Raw genomic sequence first — 25,578 nt, forward strand, 5'->3', positions numbered from 1 at the left:
GTGAAACTATCCCTGACCAGTAATGCTACATCCCCCCCCCCTTTCTACCTCCCATCCTATTCCTTTTAAAACACCTCAACCTCGGTACCTCCATCAGCCAATGCTGTCCTTCCTCCAGCCAGGTTTCAGTAACGGCCAGTGTCATAACTCCACATACTGATCCATGCTCTAAGTTCATCCACTTTATCCCTAAAACTCTTAGCATTGAAATCAACACATTTCAACACCTCTGTGGCTACATTTATGTTTTATCGCCTGCCTGTCCTTCCTCACCAACTCAGAACACATAGCATCATGCCCTTGTCCTTGTACCCTAATCTCTGCACTCACATTCTGATTCCCACCCCCTGCCAAACTAATTTAAACCCTCTCCAACAGCTCTAACAAACCTGGCCGCCAGGTCCCTTTCCAGTTCATGTGCAGCCGGTCCACTTTGTGCAGGTCAGACCTTTCCCAGAAGAGATCCCAATGTTCCAGAAGTCTGAATCCCTGTCCCCTGCACCAACTCTTCAGCCACCCATTCAACTGACATGACTTCCAGTTCCTCCCCTCTCTGCCTCGTGGCACAGGCAGCAATCCTGAGATTACCACCCTTGCTTTTTAACTTTTGTATTAACTCTCTATATTCCTTCTTCAGGACCTCATCCCTACCCCTATCTATGTCATTGGTCCCCACTCGGACCACAGCTGGCTGCTCACCCTCTTTCCTGAGAATACCGAGAACTCGATCCAAGATATCACGGACCCTGGCACCAGGGAGGCAACACACCATCCAGGATTCTCGATCTTACCCACAGAACCTCTTATCTGTCCCCCTAACTATCGAATCCCCAATCACTACTGCTCTCCTCTTTTCCCTCCTTCCTTTCTCAGCAAAGGGGCCAGTCACTGTGCCAGAGACACGACCACTACAACTTGTCCCTGGTAGGTCATCCCCACCAACAATATCCAAAACAGTAAACTTATTGTTGATGGGAACGGCCATAGGGGTGCTCTGTGTCTATTCCCCCTCCCTCTCCGGACAGTCACCCAGTTAGTTACCTGTCTCCTGACTTTTAGGGGAGACTGTCCCCCTGAAACTTCGATCTATTACTGCCTCTGCCTCCCGAATGATCCGAAGTTCATCCAGCTCCAGTTCCCTAACTCAGTTTGACAAGAGCTGAAGCAGGATGCTTCTCTTGCTGGTGTAGTCATCAGAGACAATTGTGCTGTCCCTGACTCCTACATCCTACAATCGGAGCACTGGACTGCCCTATCTACTGCCTCCATCACCAACTCCTAAGTTAATTAGATTAATTAAAGGACCTTACCCGGCCTTACCCACTGGGAGCAAGTTCGTCCTCCGCCTCTGCTCGCCAAAACCTTTCGAGTCAAAGCCTCAAAGCTCCACTGCTGCTCTGGCCCCACTCACTCACTGGCCGCTCCGCTTGAGCTACCCCTCTTTTTTTTTGTTTGTTGAGCTATTCAATTTACGATTGCCCAATCAGACTGCTTGGTCACCTGACCTCGATTGCCCAATCAGCTGCTTTCTGCTGAGTCTGATCTATTCAAATCTTTTCATTATTATTGTCCAAAATAACAAGAGTACATCGAAGTAAATAACACTTACAATGTGTCAAGAAAAAAAAAACATTGTTTTAAAGATTGAAAAATATGGTGACACAAAAAAAGGGAAAAAAACACTAAAGCAAAGAAAAGTGAGGAAAAAAAAATATTAAGAACTCAACCCCGGAGCCATGCATCATACAAAAAGCTTCTAAAGATACCCATCAAACCGCCAGCAAAGAGAAAAAAAAATACAATTAGGTCGTGGAGAAAATTATCAATTAACTCAAATGGTAATAACGAGAAAATGAACCCCTTCTTTTCTCAAAATCAAACACAGGTTCAAAGGTTCAACTTCTAATTTTCTCCAAACTAAGACAGAGCATCACTTGGAAGAACCACTGTAACAGAGTGGGAGCCGACGTATCTTTCCACTTCAACAGAATGGCCCTCCTAGCTATCAATGTAACAAACACAATAACATGTTGGTCAGACAAAGAAATAGCTTGGATATTTTGAGGAATTATTCCAAAAAGTACAGTTAATTTGTTAGGTTGTAAATTAATTTTAAGTGCTTTAGAAATTGTAGAAAAAAACTGACTTCCAGAACTGTTCCAGTGTAGAACAAGACCAAAACATGTGTGTCAGTGCAGCTGTCTCAGTTTTACATCTATCACAATAACTATCAACATCAGGAAACATTTTAGACAATCTCTCCTTCGTCAAATAGTAATGATGTACAATTTTAAATTGAATCAGTGCATGACTAGCACAAATCGAAGAAGAGTTAACCAACTTCAGAATCCATGTCCAGTCCTCCGTCAAAAAAGTCAAATTAATTTCCAATCTTGTTTAATCTTAAATAATTTATAAATTCTTCCAATGGAACCCTTCATCAAAGGGTTCATACTCGTAATAGTACCTAACAAGCTGGCATTCAATATGTAAGGAAAATTAGTTAAATGTTTTTGAAAGAAATGTCTAACTTGAAGGTATTGTAAAAAGTGTGAGTACGAAAGAGAATATTTATCAACTAATTGTCTATCTTCTTTAAATAGATCCAAAAAAGAATACCTTTATTTTCCAAAGTGAAAAAATTGGATCACTCAAAGAATGCTTTAAAAAATCATAATAAATTAAACTACAAAGTTTACATTTTTTAAGATTAAAAAATTACAGAACTGGAGCCAAATTTGTAAAGAATACTTAATCACAGGGTATAAATTTAAATTAGCAACTTTAGCTAATTGTATAGCCAATTGTAAAGCAGCTCCAAATAACGAGGTTAAATAAAACTGTTTCACAGCTTTCAATTCCAAATCTACCCAAATTGGCCGTTCCTTCTTATCAACCCAGTGTAACCAAAAGGACATATATGGCACATTAACAGCCCAGTAATACATTCTTAAATTAGGCGAAGTAAGATCTCCATCCTTTTTCAATTTTTGTAAGTGACATTTACTAATTCTTGGTCTCTTATCATTCCATATAAAAGATGAGATAATAGAATCAATCCGATCAAAAAAACATCTTCGTCAAAAAAACAGGGATATTCTGAAATAAATATAACAATTTTGGTAAAATCAGCATTTTGACAATATGGATGTGACCAACAAGTGAAATTGTAAGTGGGTTCCATCCACTAAATAAATACTTCATAGAATCTACTCAGGGAACAAAATTAGCTTTGTAAAGATCCTTATTTTTTTTTAGAGATTATAACGCATAAATATCTAAAAGAATCCATAATGTTGAAAGGAGTATTACCATATATAGAAACAGATTCATTTAAAGGAAACAGTTCATTTTTATTAAAATTTATTTTATATCCAGAAAAATCTCCAAATTCATTAAATAATTTTAGCAAGGCAGGGAGATTCCTTGGGATTAGATACATAAACCAGAAAATCGTCAGCGTAAAGAGAAATCTCATTCACATGAATCCCATGAATATCTTTAGCTTCACGAAGAGTGATACCAAGGGATTCTAATTTTAAGTTAAATAACAAAGGACTTAATAGACAACTTTGTCTTGTCCTCCGTGAAAGCTGAAAAAAGAGATCTACAATTATTAGTAATAACAGAGGCAATAGGAGTTTTATATATCATTCTAATCCAATTATTTAAATTAACACCAAAACCAAATTTCTCTAAAACATTAAATAAATATTTCCATGCAACTCGATTGAACGCTTTTTCAGCATCGAAAGAGATGACACATTGTGGAGTTTTAAAAGAAGATGGGTATATAATGTTAAATAATCTCCAAACATTTGAAAAGGAATAACGGCCGTTTATAAAGCCTGTTTGATCTTTAAAAATAACTTTACCCAAAAACTTTCCAACCAATTGGCCGTTATCTTTGACAGGATCTGAGCATCAACATTCAATAATGAAATAGGTCTGTATGAGGCACAATCAGAAGGACCTTTATTCTTTTTAAGAATTAAAGCAATAGAAGCATCTTAAAAAGTAAAGTGTAAATCGCCTTTCACAAAAGAGTCCTTAAACATTTCCTACATATACGGAGACAGCAATTTTCCAATTTTTTAATAAAATTCTACAGGGTACCCATCAAGTCCAGGGGCCTTACCAGATAGATGGCATTGAAAAAATAGCTTTATGAATTTTGGCTTTGGTAATTTGGGCATCAAGAGTTTTTTTATCATTAACAGAAATTCGAGGAAAAACGATCTTTCGTTAAAAAAAAATCATTTTAGAAGAATCTACTGGAAATTTAAATTTATAAAGTTCAGTATAAAAATCTTGAAAAATCTTATTAATATCTTCATATTCCCAAGTCAGGGTACCATCTTTCCTACAGATTTTCAACATTTGCCTTTTGGCTCTGGCCGTTTTTAATTGAGATGCAAGCAGTTTGTTATTTTTATCTCAAAACATATAAAATTGACTTTTTAGCTTAAGCAAATAGCCTTCAATAGGATGAGTTAATAATAAATTATATTGTGATTGAAGTTCCATCCTTTGTTTAAATAAGTCAATATCTGGGGAAATCACATAAATATTATCTAAGTAACTTGTTTTGTAATCTTATCTAATTCTACTTTAGTCTGTTTTTTCTGGTTAGCAGAGTAAGAAATGATCTGACCACCTGAAAATGCTTTAAACGTATCCCATATGATTAATTTAGATGTACCCCCTATAACATTAAAAAGAAAAAAATTATTTTACCTGGTTTTCAATGAAGCTAACAAAGTCTGAATTCTGCAATGATGTCTGAGACAGGCGCCAAGGTGGGTGGGCAAGGATGGCATCATCAAATTCGAAAGACAAACTGAAAGCTGCATGAGCAGATACAGCGATAGTGTCACATTCACAATTCTTAACAGTAGGCAAGAAGAAAAGGTCAACTATAATATAATCGATCCTTGAATATTTTCTATAAACATGTGACAAAAAAGAATATTCTCTATCATCAGGGTGTAAATATCTGCATAATCCAATCAATCCAAAAATCAGTCAAAAAGGAATTAATAAGTAATGAGGAGTGATTTGGAAGTTGCTGGTTGGTTGAGCTCTTGTCAATCAAAGGATTTAAACAACAGTTAAAATCCCTGCCCATTACCAACATATATTCATTTAAATGAGGCAGTACAGCAAATACATTTTTTAAAAAAAGATCATCTAAGTTAGGACCGTACAAATTGACCAAAACAGCTTTTCTGTTACAAATTACTCCTTTAACAATTAAAAATCCACTAAAGAATCTGACTTAATATCCTCTTGAATGAACAAAATACTGGATTTAATAGACACTCCTTTAGTTTTACTTTGAGAAGTGAAGTGAAATTGCAAATTCCACAATCCAAAAAACCTATTTTGATCTCCCGCCTTGATATGCGTCTACTGGGCAAAAATTGTATCAGGTTGAAATCGATTAATGATTTTAAAAGTCTTTTTTCATTTGATAGGATGATTCCAACCATGTACATTCTAACTTATTACATTAATCTGTTTAGATTCCATACTATAATTTTAGTCTACTTTACACATACCAATTGATCAAAAATGGTGGCGATGGAGAATACAACCACACAGAAAACATACATGCTCCGGAACCACCCAATGGGAAAAAAAACCCTCATTCTAACTCCATCCTACTCCCCCCACAGCCCAGAAAAAGCAGGCACCCTATGATAGAAAACACAGGCAAGACTGCTCTGTCTGTCCGAAAAAAAAGATTAAAAAAGGTTCTCCATCCCTCCCCCAGTTAAAAAATGAAACCCACTGACCTTGTAAAAGGAACGACAAAGTCTCAACAAAGGAAAATGTTTACATTCCAGCATCTACAAACTATCCCATGTTTATATTTAATCTTTTTTTAAACAAAGAGGAAACCAAAAAATTGTTATCTCTTAAAAAGTAAAAAACAGCTCCATCTTAAACTTAATATTAAAACCCCCAAAAAAGCTTTAAATTCAGTTATAAGATGCAATAATATTCATTATATAAAAACATATTAATATATTGAAAAGAATTTAAAAAATAAGCAGTTATTAAAATCTAAAACATATTACCTAGAGAAACCAAGCATAGTGTTTAATAACAGATCAACACAATCTTTAAAACTAATATTATACAAATAATTGAAACCTCCGCTATGTATATATACGAGAAGGAAATAGCCCCATTAGTTGGAAGAACTACCAGTTAGTTAATTAAGAAAAAAACAAACAATATCAAACCAGATATTAGGTTAAAGGAGTAAGTCCTTTTATGTTCTTTTTCTACATTGAATGTCCAAATAACCATTTAAACAGTCATACTTGAACCATAAATCTTCTTACCAAAAACACCAATGATATGCAATAATAAACAAGTCCCCTAATGTTCTTTTAATAGTCTCTCAATGAAATGTCCAAGTAGCCTTCATAAATCTTCTTTCCGAAATGCTATTATGCAGATAATATGCCAGACAGTTCAATCGGCAGTCACAGCAGGTATAGTTTAAACAAACGGCAGGGCAACTTTAGGATCACAAAATGTACGAGGAGGAGAATCAGGAGGAAAAACTTTAATCCTTGTTGGGTGACGCAAGGAAGGAAACAATTTCTTATCATATGCCTATTTCATTACCAGAGCAATTTTTAATCTTTGTTCCATTACCTCCTTAGAAAAATCTTCATAACAACCGAGCTCAGATGTCTCAAATCTAAAAACTCTCTTGTCTTGCCTATCGCATTATTTGACCTTTAATCCTAAAATAATGAGAACAAACCAGAACAGCCCTTGGTTTATTTGGATCTTGAGATCTCGAAGTAAAAGTTCTGTCTGCTCTTTCTACAGTAGGCGGCGATGATAATATAGAAGGAAATAAGGTATGAAAAAGCTTACCAATGTAAGCAGTTAAATCTCCATTTTCAACTCCTTCCTGCAGCCCAACAATTTGTATATTCCTTCGGCGAGACCTAGTTTCCAGGTCTATAATCTTATTTCGATATCATTCCAAACGAGTTTTACTTTATTTTACTTTCAAGCAATTTTTGCTTAATTATCTTCAATTCCTCTTTGTGTATAGTGACTTGAGCTTCCAGATCCTTAAGTTTTCCCAGAAATGACATCATTTCATTACTATTCTTTTCAAGTTAGTCTTTAAATGAACTGTGTCCAAGCCATATCTTCAGCCCACAATGGCATTTCATCAGATCCTTCCTTTTGCATCTTTCCTTTCCCGTTGCCTTTATCGCTAGGTTCAGACAAGTATTTCCCACTCCTCAAAGACATATGGTTCCCATTCAAGAATCAGCAACTAAAGATATTAAATTCGGTTTAAACTAGGGGGAAAGGGACAAAACTAGGAGCAGCTCAGAAACTGCTGTTACTCCATTCACAGACAGGCGCAGCCTCCAGGATCTATTCAAATCTTGATTGACTTGATTGCACAATCCATCTGCCAAAACTACTTGAGCCAAAGCCTCAAAGCTCCACTTCTTCACTGGCCACACTCCACCCCAGTCAATATTAAATTCCAGTCCCATTAAAGGTGAATATGCAGTAGAAGAAACTCCTCCCATGCCCAGAACTGGATGTGGTGAGCAGCAGCAATAATTGCAGAGTTCAGCACCGATAGTCACTCTCAAAATAGCTTTAGCAACAGTGATGACAAATATCCAGCATGCAGCTTATTGAAACTTTCTCCCCAGTGTGAACCCGATAGTGTGTCACAAGTAGAACATGCTGTGAGATTTCACTGCTAACGTAATGGTCTCTGTTATGTTTCACTGCTGAGCTAATGGTTTCTCTGCAGCAGCAATGTTTAGCTTATGACTGGAAATAACAGGGTTTTGGGGTGCCTAGCTATCCAATGGGAGAGATATTGTTCTTTCCTGTGAGTCTGGAAGGTAGATTTTCACGGTCTTTTGCCAGGGAGAGATGAGAAGACATGAGTGAAGAGAAAGGGCCCTTTTTCTTTGTTTTTGATTCCTTTACTAATCCTATAGTCAAAGTAAGAATTAAATAGCTCAATTGTTTAATCGCAGATTGTGTACGATTTGTTATTTTTGGGGTACTGATTTGTAACAGGGGACACATCATGCAGCATTCACACAAACGAGATTGCTTAGGTTTGGCCAAGCTCAGGGGCTATCACCCCTATATTAAGTTGCTAGCTGAAGGAAGAGTTACATAAGGTTAAATGACTGAGTGAATCGCTCCCCACATTCACAGCAGGTGAACGGCCTCTCCCCACTGTGAACTCAATGATGCACATTTGGTTGGTTTTGCTGACAGAATTACTTCCCAAAGTCTCAGCAGCTGATCGGCCTCTCTCCTGTGTGAACTCGATTGTGTGTCTGTAGATGAGATGACTGAGTCAATCCCTTCCCACACACTGAGCAGGTAAACGGCTTCTCTCCTGTGTGAACTTGATTGTGTGTCTGTAGATGAGATGACTGAGTCAATCCCTTCCCACACACTGAGCTGGTGAACGGCCTCTCCCAGTGTGAACTCGCTGATGTACCTTCATTTGAGATGAACAAGTGAATCCCTACCCACAGTCTGAGCAGGTGAACGGCCTCTCCCAGTGTGAACTTGCTGATGTACCTTCATTTGAGATGAACAAGTGAATCCCTACCCACAGTCTGAGCAGGTGAACGGCCTCTCCCAGTGTGAACTTGCTGGTGTGCCAATAGGATGGATGACTGAGTGAATCCCTTCCCACAGACTGAGCAGGTGAATGGTCTCTCCCCAGTGTGAACTCGCTGATGTACCTTAAGTTTAGATGACTGAGAGAATCCCTTCCCACAGTCTGAGCAGGTGAACGGCTTCTCCCCAGTGTGAACTCTCCGATGTGTTAGTAGGTGAGATGACAAAGCAAATCCCTTCCCACAGTCTGAGCAGGTGAACGGCCACTCACCAGTGTGAACTCGCTGATGTACCTTCAGTTGGGATGAGCAAGTGAATCCCTTCCCACAGTCCGAACAGGTGAATGGCCTCTCTCCAGTGTGAACTCGCTGATGTACCTTCAGTTGGAACGAAGAAGTAAATCCCTTCCCACAGTCTGAGCAAGTGAATGGCCTCTCGCCAGTGTGAACTGACTGGTGCATCATCAGCTGAGATGACTGAGTGAATCTCTTCCCACACACTGAGCAAGTGAACGGACTCTCCCCAGTGTGAACTCGCTGATGTACCTTCAGTTGGGATGAAGAAGTAAATCCCTTCCCACAGTCTGAGCAAGTGAACGGCCTCTCCCCAGTGTGAACTCGCTGATGTACCTTCAGTTGGGACGAAGAAGTAAATCCCTTCCCACAGTCTGAGCAAGTGAATGGCATCTCGCCAGTGTGAACTGACTGGTGCATCATCAGCTGAGATGACTGAGTGAATCTCTTCCCACATACTGAGCAGGTGAACGGACTCTCCCCAGTGTGAACTCGCTGATGTACCTTCAGTTGGGACGAAGAAGTGAATCCCTTCCCACAGTCTGAGCAAGTGAATGGCCTCTCCCCAGTGTGAACAGACTGGTGCATCATCAGTTTAGATGAGCAAGTGAATCCCTTCCCACAATCTGAGCAGGTGAATGGCCTCTCCCCAGTGTGAACTCGCTGATGTACCTTCATGTGGGACGAAGAAGTGAATCCCTTCCCACAGTCTGAGCAGGTGAACGGCCTCTCCCCAGTGTGAACTCGCTGATGTACCTTCAGTTCAGATGACTGAGTGAATCCCTTCCCACAGACTGAGCAGGTGAATGGCTTCTCTCCAGTGTGAACTCGCTGATGTACCTTCAGTTCAGATGACTGAGTGAATCCCTTCCCACAGTCTGAGCAGGTGAACGGCCTCTCCCCAGTGTGAACTCGCTGATGTACCTTCAGTTGGGACGAACAAGTGAATCCCTTCCCACAGTCTGAGCAGGTGAATGGCCTCGCCCCAGTGTGAACAGCCCTGTGCAAGTGTAGGTGGGATGATCGAGTGAATCCCTTCCCACAGTCTGAGCAGGTAAATGGTCTCTCCCCAGTGTGAACTCGCTGATGTACCTTCAGTATAGATGAGCGAGTGAATCCCTTCCCACAGTCTGAGCAGGTGAACGGCCTCTCCCCAGTGTGAACTCTCTGATGTACCTTCAGTTGGGATGAGCAAGGAAATCCCTTCCCACAGTCTGAGCAGGTGAACGGCCGCTCGCCAGTGTGAACTGACTGGTGTCTCAGTAGGTGAGATGATTTAGTGAATCCCTTCCCACACACTGAGCAGGTGAATGGCCTCTCTCCAGTGTGAGCTCTCTGATGTACCTTCAGTTTAGATGAGCAAGTGAATCCCTTCCCACAGTCTGAGCAGGTGAACGGCCGCTCGCCAGTGTGAACTCGCTGATGTACCTTCAGTTTAGATGAGCAAGTGAATCCCTTCCCACAGTCTGAGCAGGTGAACGGCCGCTCGCCAGTGTGAACTGACTGGTGTCTCAGTAGGTGAGATGACTTAGTGAATCCCTTCCCACAGTCTGAGCAGGTGAACGGCCGCTCGCCAGTGTGGGCTTGCTGGTGTGCCATTCGGTCAGATGACTGAGTGAATCCTTCCCCACAAATTCAGCAAATGACCAGCATCTGCCCAGTGTGAACTGACTGGTGTGTCCACAGGTGGGATAACTGACTGAATCCCTTCTCACACTTACAACAGGTGAATGGCCTTGTCCGGTGATGTACCTTCAGTTGAAATGACCGAGTGAATCCGTTCCCACTGTCTGAGCAGGTGAATGCGTTCCCCCCGTGTAAAATGACGGGCACGCCAGTTGGTCTGATGACCGAGTGAATCCCTTGCTCCTCTTCTTAAATATCTGGACAGAGGCAGCAAAACTGCTGTATTGTGTTTGAGATTCCAGTAGACAAATTCCTTGTCATATTTAACCTGTAAAAAGATTTACAAAATCGATCAATGGGTGTGGGACAACATTTCAGATGAGATCACTTGAGTTGGCAAGGTGTGAGCTGACATCACACTGTTACAGTGAAGTTCAACCCAAATTGGAGAGAGAAATCATCTTCTAACTGGGCACAGTGCTGGTATCTGGAATGACCATCAAACTCTCTGATGCTCTTCCTGTCTCTATAACATAGGGGCAGTTCTGCCATCTCCAACCTGTGAACTGGCTTAGTTGTCTCTCTCCATTGGTATTATTCCCTGTTCCCAATGAGCTGCATGGGTGCCTGGTCCCACAGGAACTGAAACACTCTCTACGCACCCACCACTCTCTGTGTAAAAAAACTTACCCCGACATCCCCTCGGTATCTACTTCAAAGCACCATAAAACTCTGCCCCCTTGTGTTAGTCATTTCAGCCCTGGGAAAGAAACCTCTGACTATCCACACGATCAATGCTCCTCATCATCTTATCCACCTAACAAAAAGGCTCTAAACATAAACAAGGAAATTATACATTGCTTTGAGGATTTATTAGAAGTCTACAAAACTATGAGGAAAACGATAGGTTAAATGCCAGCAGCTCTTTCCACTGAGGTTGTGTCGGACGACAACCAGAGGTCGTGGGTCAGTGGGGAAGGTGAAAATTTAACGAGAGCATGTGGAAAAGCCCTTCACTGAAATGGTCGCGAGAGTGTGGAATGAGGTGCCAGCACAAGTGATGAACGTGAGCTCGGTTTCACCATTTAAAAGAAGTTTGGATGGGAGCCTGGATGGTAGGAGTATGGAGGACGATGGTCCCGGTGCAGGTAGATGCATTAGACAGCTTAAATGTTTTTTTGGCATTGACTATATGGGCCAAATAGCCTGTTTCTGTGTTGAACTTCTCCACGTTTCTATGATGGAAAAGCTGGTCTAACTTGCTTCAAAGGGAAAACCAGTAGGCGTGACAATGGAACAGCAATGGCTGGAGTTTCTGGGAGCAACTCGGGAGTTGAGTGATCGATACTTACGAAAGAAGTGGAAGCATTGGAAAGGCAGGAGGACACAACCATGGCTGAAATGAGAAGCCAAAGAGAGGGCAAACAAAAGAGCAAAAACTATTGGGAAGCTTTTAGGAACCAACAGAAGACGACTAAAAAAAAGTCAGATGAGCTCAGGAATTGGAATGATGATTAATGAGTCAGTCGTTAATGAGTCTTGGTAGCACCCAACAGTCTGAGGCATTTAGAGGAACAAAATATCCGGGGCCTCAATATCTCCTGAAAACCAAGGTTCCCTGCACCAGTTACCTTTCAACTTTTATTTTGTCAGGCACATACAAACTCCACAACCTCAAAATTTCACTTCTGAAGGCCTCCCACTTACCAAGTACTCCTTTGCCAGAAAACAGCTTGTCCTAAACCACACTTGTCAGATCCCTTGTGATACCAACAAAATTGACCTTTCTCCAATTGAGAATCTCAACCCGTGGTCCAGACCTCTCTTTTTCCATATTTACTTTCAATTTCATGGCATTATGATCACTAATTTCTGTCACTAGCCGTGGATCATTTCCTAACAGCTTATTGCAGACTTATACATCGGGAATTCTAGGTACTGATTAAGGGCACATTTGACAAACTCTATCCCATCTGGTCCTTTTACAGTATGGGAGTCCCAGTCAATATAAGGAAAGTTAAAATCACTTACTAAAACCTTTGTTTCTTGGCATGGTCTGCAATCTCTCTACAAATTTGTTCCTCTAAATCGCTCAGACTGTTGGGTGCAATCAAGTCCCAATAATGGCTAGAATATCATAATTCCCTGTCCTCAGCTCATCTGGAATCTGGATAGAAGGAATGGAGACAGGCTAACCCCTATTGACAACAATGGATCTGGGGTTGAGAGGGTGAACATGGCACAAACGTCACCAAGGATCTCACATGGTCTGCATATACTGGCTGTGTTGTGAAAAAAGCACAGCACCACTTTCACCTCAGATGGTTGAAGAAGTTTGGGATGGGGACCCAAATCCTAAGGACTTTCTACAGGAACACAATTGAGAGCATCCTAACTGGCTGCATCACTGCCTGGTATGGGAACTGTACTTTTCTGAATTGCAAGAACCTTTACTGTAGAGGGAAGAATGGATTAAATTAAATACCAGCAAATTCTGGAAGCAAACATCACACTGTCTGTATAGTGGGAAGTGAGAATTCCCAGTTGCTTGTGTTTGAAGGTGTGTTAAAAGTTAGCGAGGAGTTAAGAGGTGATGAGGTGAATATTATTATTGAAGGAAAAGGGAAAAGTGTAGTTCCTAAATTGAATGAAGAAAATTTAAAGTCTGGATTGATGTCAGAAGCAGCAACCAGGCTACAGAGACAAAGGCTTAGTGCCTGCGAATCAATTACAGGTTGAGTTGGAATGTAAAGGTGCCCCACACGCTATTGTTATTCAAGAGTGTGGTGTGAAAAAGCAGAATTCGAAATGCTGTTTGAGCAAAGAGGGATCGTTTGCAGATCTTAAATTGAGAACTAATAGCATGAAGGGTCCTGAAGAGAAAACTAGCAACTTGCTTAAAATTAAAGAATTGTGTGGAAATTCAGAAAATGGTCTAAGTTTGGAACACATTGTTGATAAAATAACTCCTTTGAAAGGAACCTATGAAAACCTATTCCACACTGGTGCACAAGCTCACCACGTGGGAGTTAACTGGAAAAGGGGCGAGGGTTGATGGGATGCCATTTTAAATAGCAGGATCCGGTTTTAAGGGATTTCGTCAAAGCATGTGAATAATAAAGACAACCCCCATGGAAGATTGACTGTTAAGTTTGAAAAGTAAAATAAAGATGAGTATTTGCATGAACTTTTGTAGTATACACGTAAGATAAGATCACAACTCTGTAGTTTTTGTTTGCTGGAGAAAAGGAAAATAAAAATAGGTAGTTATTAAATTGGAGTCTGATGCTACAAGACTTTAGTAAGGTACAAGATGTTAAGATATTAAAGGAAGTGACAATGTAATTGTTAACTGTTTAGATGCTGAATTGAATGTATGACTGTATTACTTTATTTAAAAAAAACTCTTTTTTATTGTGTTAGATTCTGAAATCCTGTAAGACTCTGTATTAATTCATTTTTACCGATGGTAAAAAAGCTTTGAAGGAAGGGGGTTTTACGAATGTGCCACAACTCTGGTTGGTACAAAGTACAAAGTACAAAATACAAAAAGTAGCCCCCTCCTTTTTGAGAATCGCAAGATCGCTATTAATTCGGGTCTGAGACCCAGGAAATGAGAGAGAGACGTCCAGAATACACAAGGCTTGGAATGTGTCCTGGCCTCAGCAAGACAGAATCACTGATAACGGCCATTGTCAATTGGAAACAGAATTGTGTATTGAGTACTGTACTATTCATTGAAGCCCTCAGGGGAGGACCAGAGTGGGCTGGTTGAGGGATTGCATCATCCCAACCTGACTGACATCTGAGACCCCGTGAGTAAGGATAAAAGAGGATCTGGGGAACAACCCCTTTAGACACACCAGGAGAAACGTATGAGACCAGTGGGGACTTGTGTGTGTGTCCATCCTTGCCTGGAACATAGTGGCATAGTGGAACAAGCCAATGGTACTTTGAAAGATAAGTTGGCAAAACTTACACAAGAAACTAGTACTACTTGTTGGTGTAACCAGAATGAGAGTGCACCCTATCAAGTGGGAAATAGTAACTGTACCGAGAATCAAACATGATACCCTTGAACCACTAAATGGAACTTATTGGGTTTGTGGAAACGGGGCCTACCCCTGGCTGCCGGGAGAAAGAACAGGGCAGCGGCATGGAACCACACCCTACCAGACGGGTTCTCGAGGGGAGACGAGGGTTGGAGTGGTTGTTGCTACTTGGCCGACCTTGTGCCACACTTGAGGATCCTGGCTCAGCCTCAGGATCACCCCATCGGAATAGGCAACGAAGGGGTATAACGGAATCTGAGAGATTTCGGATGATTGCCTCTCCCTCCTATGGGGTAGCCAGAAATTCCAGGGAAATAATTAATTTAGCAGCCGCTGTAGAAGAATTGGCCAATAATACAGCCGGAGCAGTGATTGATTGATTGATTGACACTCAAGCACAGGTAACTGAGATGATTGCAATTGCAATTCACCAAAATGACAGAATCAGATGGCCCAAGTCTTTATATTAGCAGAAAAATGAGGGACCTGTGCTATCATAGGTAAGGAATGCTGTACTTATACCCCGATGAATCTTCCAATATTACTGACTTGTCTAAACACATAACCCAAGAGATTCAGAAAATTCAAGATGTTGGCAGTAAGCTGCACAATTTTGGACCAGTAAGGCAGGGGAGGGTGGCCCTGGCCCTTCAATATATCCGGGGACTTCTGGAGGTTGTTTTTGCATTTTGGAAGTCTGATTGTATTAATTTTGTTTATTGTCTGTATCCTACGGTGCCTTTGGCCATGTTTTCTATCATGTTGGAGAAGCAACAATCTGTTTTGAAAGGTTATAGTGCAATAATAAAAAGGAGGAATGATAAAGTTTTAAGGGTATTGGGGGATGTAAGAAATGATTCTTGGACTCTTGTAAATAACGGGTTAAAATTAAGTGCGAACTTATGTGTGCTCTGTTCTGGATAGTGTGCAAATTTCTGTTTTGTCCTCCATTGAAGAATCTGCTTGCAGCTTGTTTAGATTAATGACTCACAGATGTCTCTTGGGAATGTTATGTGGAGTTGAGTTCTCATGAGACACGAAATGAACTGAGTTCACTCCTTTCTCTAACGAAGGAGAATAACTGTTAAGGATTGGACAGAACATTCATTTCTAATTAAAACCCTGATTTAGTGGACTCTCTAATCTAAGAAATTAAGTTTTGTTCCGACAGACTTGCTGGGAGTACCGGTTGAACTAAAGTGCTCTTTGTTTCCTAGTTCTATAAACTGTAATGCTTCTGCATGTTACACAGAGGTTCGTCACGAGCCCCCAGAGTGAGAGGAATTCTGTCTCTCTGATGCTTGGCTCCGAGCTTCTCAGCGGCTGAGTTTGAACAAATAAACTGGTCATAAGGATAAAGTAAAGAACTGCTTGTGGTGTGGTTATTGGTCCGGCGAATTTAAGTTACACCATTAAAAAGTTTCCCATGCGGATACATCACACCTTTGTGTGGCTACTCTCTTCTGTTGACTTCAAGAAATAGCAGAGAACTGTGGACTTCGCTGAGCACATCATGGAAACAAGCCTCCCCTCCATGGACTCGCTCTATACTTCCTGCTGCCTCAGTAAATCAGGCAACATAATTAAAGATTCCCAGAACTCCAGACCAGACATTCTCAATTCTCAAACACCCATCGGGTCGAAGATAAATGAAAACATAAAAACAGAAAACGTACCACCAGGCCTAGGGACATTTTCCATTCTGCTGTTATAAGCAAACTGAATGTTCCTCAGCATTATAAGATGGACTCTTGACTTCACAATGTAACTCGATGTGACCTTGCACCATATGTCTACCTGCAGTGGATTTTCTCTGTGACCATAATGCTTTGTTACACTCTGTTAAAGTTTTACCATCATCTACTGTTGTAATGTGTTGATCTGAGAGGATGGTATGCAAGACAAGATTTTCACGGAAGCTCGGTACATGACAATAACCAACGATTCCCCACTTTAACTGTGTGGGAATATTAGACAGACTGAGCTTCTCCTCTGGAACTTCTGGAGGGAGATTTCACTGAGGTGTACAAATGTTTGAGAAGCCCGGAAAAACAGAAAAGGCTTCCCTCTTGCATTAATCGGGTTATATACCTCGAAACACTGGCTGCAATTCGGCAATTTGTAACAGTGGAATGGAGACGATAGAAAAAAATGCCCACCCACAATGAGAGGACGTGACAGATTTGGATCTCACTCCCTTGTCTGAACTGAAGAAAGATTAAACTGCACAACCACAAGAAACAAACCCACAGACGTAAGGAACCACACACGTGATGTCAGACCCCGGTGTAGCAAACCCATGTATGACATCAGGCATGTGGAGGGGGGAGGGAAGGGGAGGGAATAGGATTTTTGGTTCCATGGCTCTCTTCCAGGGAAGGTGAGACCTGTATAGATGGGACCACAACAAGACTGAAAGTCTTATATGTAATTAGTTTTGCTACAACAAGTGTATGGGACATTGGAAAAAAAGTTGAATTTCCCCATGGGGATGAATAAAGTATCTATCTATCTATCTATCTTTGGAAACTGAAGATCTGAAGGCAGATCAGTCACCTGCACCAAATGGTTTACACACACAGTTCTGAAAGAGGTGGCCGGAGAGATTGTGGAGGCATTACTAATGATCCTTCAAGAATCACTAAATTTAGGAATGGTTCTGGAAGACTGGAAAATTGCAAAAGTCACTCCACTTTTCAGGAAGGGAGAGAGGCAGAAGAAAGGAAACTATAGGCCACTTAGTCTGACAGTGGTTTGAAAGATGTTGGAGTCGATTGTTAAGGATGTGAGTTCGGGCTACTTGGAGGCACACAAGTATCTGGGAGTACAGTTAGACGAGAAGCTAGACTGGACTGCCAACACAGATGCCTTGTGCAGGAAGGCACAGAGTCGACTGTACTTCCTTAGAAGGTTGGCGTCATTCAATGTCTGTAGTGAGATGCTGAAGATGTTCTATAGGTCAGTTGTGGAGAGCGCCCTCTTCTTTGTGGTGGCGTGTTGGGGAGGAAGCATTAAGAAGAGGGACGCCTCACGTCTTAATAAGCTGGTAAGGAAGGCGGGCTCTGTCGTGGGCAAAGTACTGGAGAGTTTAACATCGGTAGCTGAGCGAAGGGCGCTGAGTAGGCTACGGTCAATTATGGAAAACTCTGAACATCCTCTACATAGCACCATCCAGAGACAGAGAAGCAGTTTCAGTGACAGGTTACTATCGATGCAATACTCCTCAGACAGGATGAAGAGGTCAATACTCCCCAATGCCATTAGGCTTTACAATTCAACCGCCAGGACTTAAGAACTTTTTAAAAGCTATTATTAATGCTTTTTGAGATAGTGATTTAGATGCATATCATATTTTTTACTGAGTTAAGTATTGTATGTAATTAGTTTTGCTACAACAAGTGTATGGGACATTGGAAAAAAAGTTGAATTTCCCCATGGGGATGAATAAAGTATCTATCTATCTATCTATCTTTGGAAACTGAAGATCTGAAGGCAGATCAGTCACCTGCACCAAATGGTTTACACACACAGTTCTGAAAGAGGTGGCCGGAGAGATTGTGGAGGCATTACTAATGATCCTTCAAGAATCACTAAATTTAGGAATGGTTCTGGAAGACTGGAAAATTGCAAAAGTCACTCCACTTTTCAGGAAGGGAGAGAGGCAGAAGAAAGGAAACTATAGGCCACTTAGTCTGACAGTGGTTTGAAAGATGTTGGAGTCGATTGTTAAGGATGTGAGTTCGGGCTACTTGGAGGCACACAAGTATCTGGGAGTACAGTTAGACGAGAAGCTAGACTGGACTGCCAACACAGATGCCTTGTGCAGGAAGGCACAGAGTCGACTGTACTTCCTTAGAAGGTTGGCGTCATTCAATGTCTGTAGTGAGATGCTGAAGATGTTCTATAGGTCAGTTGTGGAGAGCGCCCTCTTCTTTGTGGTGGCGTGTTGGGGAGGAAGCATTAAGAAGAGGGACGCCTCACGTCTTAATAAGCTGGTAAGGAAGGCGGGCTCTGTCGTGGGCAAAGTACTGGAGAGTTTAACATCGGTAGCTGAGCGAAGGGCGCTGAGTAGGCTACGGTCAATTATGGAAAACTCTGAACATCCTCTACATAGCACCATCCAGAGACAGAGAAGCAGTTTCAGTGACAGGTTACTATCGATGCAATACTCCTCAGACAGGATGAAGAGGTCAATACTCCCCAATGCCATTAGGCTTTACAATTCAACCGCCAGGACTTAAGAACTTTTTAAAAGCTATTATTAATGCTTTTTGAGATAGTGATTTAGATGCATATCATATTTTTTACTGAGTTAAGTATTGTATGTAATTAGTTTTGCTACAACAAGTGTATGGGACATTGGAAAAAAGTTGAATTTCCCCATGGGGATGAATAAAGTATCTATCTATCTATCTATCTAAAATAGGCTGGACTTTGCATTGTTTCCTCAAGGGAAAATCTTGCCTGATGAATTTGGTGGAAAGCTTTGAGAAATAATAAACAGGGTAGACAAAGGAGAGTTGGTTGATATTGTGTACTTGGAATTTCAGACCTTTGACAAGGTGCCACACACGAGGCTCCTTAACGAGCTCTGAGCCTGGTTGGGCGGCGATGAGGAAGGAGCTGATCTCGGGTTTGTGTAAATCGAAGGGCGGTTGCAGTGGGAAAGGGCCGGGACAGTCTGGGCCGGGAATGTAGGATCAGTTAGTTCTGGTTCCCCAAGCTGTGAGAGTGGATGTCGGTGACGAGGATCTGTCTACATGTATCGGTGTGGGGTAAATGGTGGGAAAGTTGTGGGGTTACTGGCGGGGTAGAGGGAGGTTGGGGATGTGGGTTATCGGACACAGTGCGACCCGGGAGGATGGGTCCTAGGGCAGATTTAGTTGTAAGCAAAGGAGGATCTGGTCCATTTCATCAGACAGCTTTTACGAAGCAACAAATCTTTCTTTATATTAATCAGTCTAATCTTGCTGCTAACATTGTGTTTGTCACAGAGCCTAGAGTCTGGGAACAGCTCGACGGTAGGAAGCAGATGGTGATGATGGGAGGTTGTTTATTGGAGTCAAGGCCCGTGTCTCCTGGAGCTCCCCAGGGTAACACCCATTGCTACTTGTCATCTACATTATGTCAATAATCTGGTTGAGAATGTACAGGATATGGGTAGTGAGTTTGCAGCAAGTAATTGCAAACAATTACTTCTTTTTGCAAGATAGTAAATATAAACACCCCTCTTTCCCTCTCCACACTCAGAACTGACCAAAAGCTACTTCAGAAGATGCAAGCTCTTCAAATGAGCAAACACTGAGGGAATGTGAGTGACTTTAAAGAGCTGGGATACTGACAGTACATTACAGACCTGGAGTGATTGCAACTGGGTCTGACAGACTTAACTGATACATTCATTCTCACCTCAACTATTCCCTACTTTATTTTGTACAGTATGTAATGTCTAAAGGACCAGTGTTTGAGTAAATGAGACTCACCAAACTTGCTCCTGACTGAATCAATGGAAACCCTGAGTCCCAGAACCACTGAAACCCAGAAACACTGGGATTCTCTCCAGTCGGTGCTCTCAGTCCTCGGGCTGGTTCACATGTTGCTGTTCCCTCGTCTTCAGTCGCGGTTTGCTTCCAGTTGTGGGTTTTTATTCAGATAAATCTCTCACCACAGGTCTAACTTTAACAAGAGAGATAAGGAACCATGTTAACAATACAAAGCAGAACAAAATATTCCTGCTCACTGAAATCTAAACAGTGAAGACAAATATAACGATCTCAGTGAACAAATCTGTAATTGTCCTCGCACGTCACAAAACCTGATATGGGATAGGAAGGAGTCATCGTTCAGTCATGGTAAGATATAAGATGTAGGGACAGAATTAGGTGATTCGATCCATCGAGTCTGCTCCACCACTTAACCATGGCTGAGATTTATTCCAACACCATATTCCTGCCTTCCTCCTGTAACCCTGAAGCTACTTAGCAATCATGAGTATATTAATCTCTGTCATAAATATACCCAAATGGCAGCCTCAACCAACCTCTGTGGCAACAAATTCCACTGATCAGCCATCTTTTGGCTGAAGAAATTTTTTCTCGTTTCAGCTTTAAAGGGAAGCATCTTTATTCTGAGACTGTGCTGTCAGATCACAGACTCTCCGTCTAATGGAAACATCCTCTCCATGTCCACTGTATCCAGGCTTTTCAGCATTCGTAAGGTTTACTTAACCATACATCCCCTCCCCCCACCACCCCCACCGTCCCTCTGAACTCCATTGAGCACAGGTCCAGAACCATCAAATGCTCCTCATACATAAAGCCGATGATTCCTGAGATTATTCATGTGAACCTTGTTAGCAACAACTGTATTGAACACATTCCCAAGTATCAGAGACAATCAGGAAAATTAAACCATTCCAGAGTGAATGAAATAAAAAGAAACCGGAATCATCAGAGTCGCTCAACAGGTAAGGAACTGCTGAGCGGAGAGAAACAAATTTAACGATTCAGATTCACAATCTTTTGTCAGAATGGATTGAGAATTTTTCATTTTTAGTGCAGATCTCCAGCAACTTGAGTTTCTGTTTGATTTCCACTGTCTGACAGACAGGTGACAGCGAGGAGGAATTTCCAAACACAGTTCGAACACTGAACCCCCCAGGTCTATTTCTACTGGTTCAAACACAGAACAGCCCATTTACTCACAGCCTCTCCTTGAGAGGGATGGAATATAAACTCATTCTCTCCTCAGATTAGCAGCATTGTTTCAAAGGAACTCCAGAAACACACATTTTATCCCAGACCAGAAATACTCACTCAACACCTCGTAAACCCGGGCAGCTTGATCCCCGGGTCCATGTTACTTGGATCTAAACAGGGGTGCAGTGCTGCCGGAGCTCACCGGAGCGCCACTCCAGCACCTCTGTAAAAAAAGTCAAAATAAACAAGCGGGGAATTTAACAGCAGCTGCATATTAAACAGAGGGAATTTTACAGAAGCAGGGGTTGGTGACTGGTGGGGAAAACATTAGGATAGGATATTTGATTGGTTTTGGTGAAGTCCTGGAGCTGTGACTGTCTTTTACTTAGGTATTTGTGAAATTCATCTTGCTCGACCCGTTGTTTTCCCAGCATACCCTGCTGTAACCTCCCACCATTTCACAGATCCTCAGTCTCTCTCCAGCCGAGGAATGACTGTACAAAAGTGTGAGCATTTTCCCACTCTTTCCAATGGGTACCATTGGATTTCAGGTTGGAGCTATATTAAGCAAGGAAGGAACATTGAAACCCAAGGTTAAAAGTCGAAAATAATGAAAGAAAAATTCACTGCTCACTTATCTTCGGCCTGACTTTGATGTAATTATCCAAAATCCTCTTCTACACCTCCATAAAGTGAATTTATTTATTTTTTTACAAGCCAAATGGAAAAAAAAACACATTTCTAGGCTATAAGCTAGTTTTATGTCATTTCAACTATCATTAATAGCGGATCAATCCCTTGCCCTAGTTCCACCAACTGTAGTTGATTGGAATGCTTTTTTTCTCTTTGCGTTGATAGGAAAAGGAGTAATTTAGTGAGGCAATGAACGAGACGAAACACATTTCCAAACCTCCCGAATGGTTGCTCTCCTCCCTTGTTAACATTTGTCACTTCCAAAATATGACATTTTTTATTTGTATCAATACAATAATTATTTATGTAAAGATTCAAGCTTCTTTAACTATTTATATTCAGCAATATTCGTGGCTTTAGCGGTAGTTCATTAGACATTCTTTTCTCATAATTGATTCCAATTGGTTCCAGATTAGGTGGCCAGAAGTGTAAAAAACTTATTTGCTTTATTTCTGTTATTTTTATACTTGCTCAGGAACACTGCTAAGCACTGCTGTCTGCTCTGACTCAGCTGTAATAGTAAGGCTACATCTGTGGCGGTCCGTGGATTACTCGCTAATACAGAAGTAAATTTTCTCACTAACAACCTTATGGCTTCAAGCAAACAATGTTAACTCCTTTCATCTGTAATTAAGATGATGAGTGTAACAAGAATAACATACAAGAGACTGATAATGGTCAAAGTGACAAAAGCTGTGTTTCACCTGCCTCTAAGTCAAATTTTCTAACCGGGTCCAAATGCAGTTCTGAAAGTCAGGCTTGTGTCCCTGTCCAGATAATTGATAGGCTAGAATCTTGTTAATGTCTTAACTATCACTACAGTTCTGTGGAGCTCTGGAATTCATACATATTTCTTTCATCTTGGGTTAGTGTTTTGACATTATAAGAAGTCCTGTTCATATATATGTCACACCCAATTTGAATGGGGCAAGGAAGTTGCCCAGTACATGAAATGAGCAGGTACACTAATTGGGTGTCACATACGAGGGGTGATTAATAAGTTCGTGGCCTAAAATGGAAGGAGTCAATTTTAGAAAAACTAGCAATTTTCAATGATCTGAAATAGAAGTGCCACAAAAGATATTTACTTCAGAATGGGGCAAGGAAGTTGCCCAATACATGAAATGAGCAGGTACACTAATTGGGTGTCACATACGAGGGGTGATTAATAAGTTCGTGGCCTAAAATGGAAGGAGTCAATTTTAGAAAAACTAGCAATTTTCAATGATCTGAAATAGAAGTGCCACAAAAGATATTTACTTCAAACTTTCTGCATAATCACTCAAAGAGTTGAACTGCATGTGCAGTTAACGAGAGCTGTATAACCTTAGGCCACTAACTTATCAATCACCCCTCGTACAGCTTCGGCACTGCAACCCCGCCCACAGTCCGGGCTCGGGGGTAAAACTAAAATCAGAGCCGCGGCCCTGGAGAGCCTGCAGCCGTTCAGCACAGCTCCGTCCCGACCCTTTCGCACTGCAATCGACCCTCGAATTACACAAACCCAAGATCAGACCCTTCCTCACCTCCGCCCGACCCGAAACACGACTGAGGTCGGCACTGCGCCTGCGCTGGCCAGGAGTTCGCCGCAGCGCCATCCGTGCTCGGAGGTCGCCATATCGACAACAGTGGCTGGAAGTCGCCGCAGCGCCGCCAATGGCCGGAGGTCGCCATGGCGCTACCGTGGTCGGTGATCGGAGGTCGGAGCGAAAACGCGAAAACGCAGTCCTGCCCTTTAACTGGGACAACACCCCGACCTTCACATCAACTTCGTCCAGCCGTCTTTAAAGACAAACAAACATAATTCTTCTCAGCGATCAACTGTCTGAATGATTCCGGCTGCTAAAGGAAGGGTCGCCTCAACATTGTCAACATTGTTAATTTATAGTCTGCAGGGTCGAGTATTCTGTTGAAGAATAGACTGTGTATTCACCCCGCTAGCAATTCTGTTTTAGATTTGGATTCAGAATGAAAACCATGATTAATTGTGTTATACCGCTGAAATTATAAGGGATATCTATTAAGGTGTATTAAAACACAAGCTCTTCCCTCTCGTGACGTCACACTGGCACCCGCACGCGCCTGACGTCACATACACGGGCTCCCATAATCGGGATCTGTCACGTCTGCCGCCGTCACGTGCGCCACACACGCGCTGAGACGGTTTAACGGCTGAGCAAACGATCACCTGACACCACCGGGGGTCACCAGTGGATTTCGGATCTACGCTATTCCCATTGGCCCGAGGCGATGTCAGTCACCTGTTACATCCAATACCTGAGCCAGACCAGCCGAGAGGGCGTTATCTCCGTTGATGGTTCTTCTGCCCCGCGAGTTGAACGCTCCACAAACCCGAACAAATCCCAAGGAAAATGTCTGATTTATTTCCATTTTCCTCTGAGGGAAGTTGGGGGCGTTTGAGAAATGTCTCCTGTGATCAGATCCTGATGTATCACAGAGAGGTGGGACAGACCACTCGGCCCATCGGCTTGATTCTGGCTCCCCAGGGACGGAGGGATCCCGGCAGACGAAAGAGGGAAAGGGGGGATTTTATTGAAAGCACAAAGATGGTGAGAGAGGGGGCGGACAGAATGTTTGTCCCGGTCGGGACAGGAGGGTCTCATCTGTGGAAGTGTCTAAACCCACAGTGACGGCGAGCAGAGGGATTTACCACTTTGTGGGGCAAACACCAGCAGACTGTTGACCTGCTACAATGGTCATGGCAAAGTGAGGATAAGAGGGGTGTTGGGGGTCAACGATGGACAGGCCCGGATTCTTATTGAATGACAGGATGGGCTGGAGGGGCCCAGTGGCCTGTTCTTGTTCCTGGTATCTGTGTATTTACAGAGAAGGAATAACCAGATCCTTCCCAGGCCTGCAGGATGACCAAGTCGGTGTTGTCAGGACCGGGACTTGGAGCCCACTTCTTCCCAAACTGGGTCAACCATTTGGCTGAAATACAGAGAAACATAGAAAATCTACAGTACAGTACAGGCCCTTCGGCCCACAAAGTTGTGCCAGACATGACACTACCTTAGGAATTACCTAGCATTACCAATGGTCCTCCATTTTTCTAAGCTCTATATAGCTATCCTGGAGTCTCTTAAAAGACCCTATCGTATCCGCCTCCACCATCGTTGCCGGAAGACCATTCCACCCACTCACCACATTCTACCTAAAAAACTCACCCCTGCCATCTCTTCTGTACCGACTCCCCAGCACCTTAAACCGGTGTCATCTTGTGGCAGCCTTGGGAAAAAGCCTCTAACTATCCACAAGATTAATGTCTCTGATCATCTTATAGACCTCTGTCAGGTCACCTCTCATCGTCGCTCCAAGGAGCAAAGGCCCAGTTCACTTAGCCTGTTTGCATAAGGCATGGTCCTCAATGCAGGCAACATTCTTGGAAATCTTCTCTGCACCTTTTCCATAGTTTCCACTTCCTTCCTGTAGTGAGGCAGTCACCACTCTCTCTGTGTAAAAAAACTTACCCCTGACATCTCCTCTGTACCTGTACATTTCTGAGTCTGTTGTTGACAGACAATTTATATTTATATGGCAAAATGA

The 25,578-nt window shown here is 42.1% G+C and overlaps 1 protein-coding gene across 8 annotated transcripts; it reads right to left on the minus strand.

Moving 5' to 3' along the window:
* Window positions 1–3,328: 3,328 nt before the first annotated feature.
* On the minus strand, window positions 3,329–23,756 carry LOC140721853 (uncharacterized). 8 transcript variants are annotated; one of them, XR_012097483.1, is made up of 4 exons: window positions 23,538–23,756; window positions 20,104–20,296; window positions 10,695–10,896; window positions 3,329–4,847 (listed from the first exon to the last, which is right to left on the minus strand). XR_012097483.1 is itself a non-coding variant. In XM_073036667.1 (3 exons), the coding sequence occupies exon 1, from the start codon at window positions 10,539–10,541 to the stop codon at window positions 8,610–8,612; it is 1,932 nt and encodes a 643-aa protein (XP_072892768.1). In that variant the 5' UTR covers window positions 10,542–10,686; the 3' UTR covers window positions 3,329–3,593; window positions 4,738–4,847; window positions 6,354–8,609. The 8 variants fall into 8 exon arrangements, 4 of the variants coding, with proteins under 4 accessions (XP_072892768.1, XP_072892766.1, XP_072892765.1 ...); XR_012097481.1 differs by lacking the exon at window positions 23,538–23,756 and adding an exon at window positions 21,436–21,543; XR_012097484.1 differs by lacking the exon at window positions 23,538–23,756 and adding an exon at window positions 21,436–21,537 and having other exon boundaries at window positions 20,104–20,292.
* Between the last annotated feature and the right edge of the window lie 1,822 nt (window positions 23,757–25,578).

The sequence above is a fragment of the Hemitrygon akajei genome, unplaced genomic scaffold (assembly GCF_048418815.1).
Source record: "Hemitrygon akajei unplaced genomic scaffold, sHemAka1.3 Scf000063, whole genome shotgun sequence".
Lineage (NCBI taxonomy): Eukaryota > Metazoa > Chordata > Chondrichthyes > Myliobatiformes > Dasyatidae > Hemitrygon > Hemitrygon akajei.

Bases quoted from the DNA above. Each gene is read 5' to 3' on its own strand.
- LOC140721853 (XM_073036665.1), bottom strand. From the start codon at position 10,541: ATGGCACACCAGCAAGCCCACACTGGCGAGCGGCCGTTCACCTGCTCA.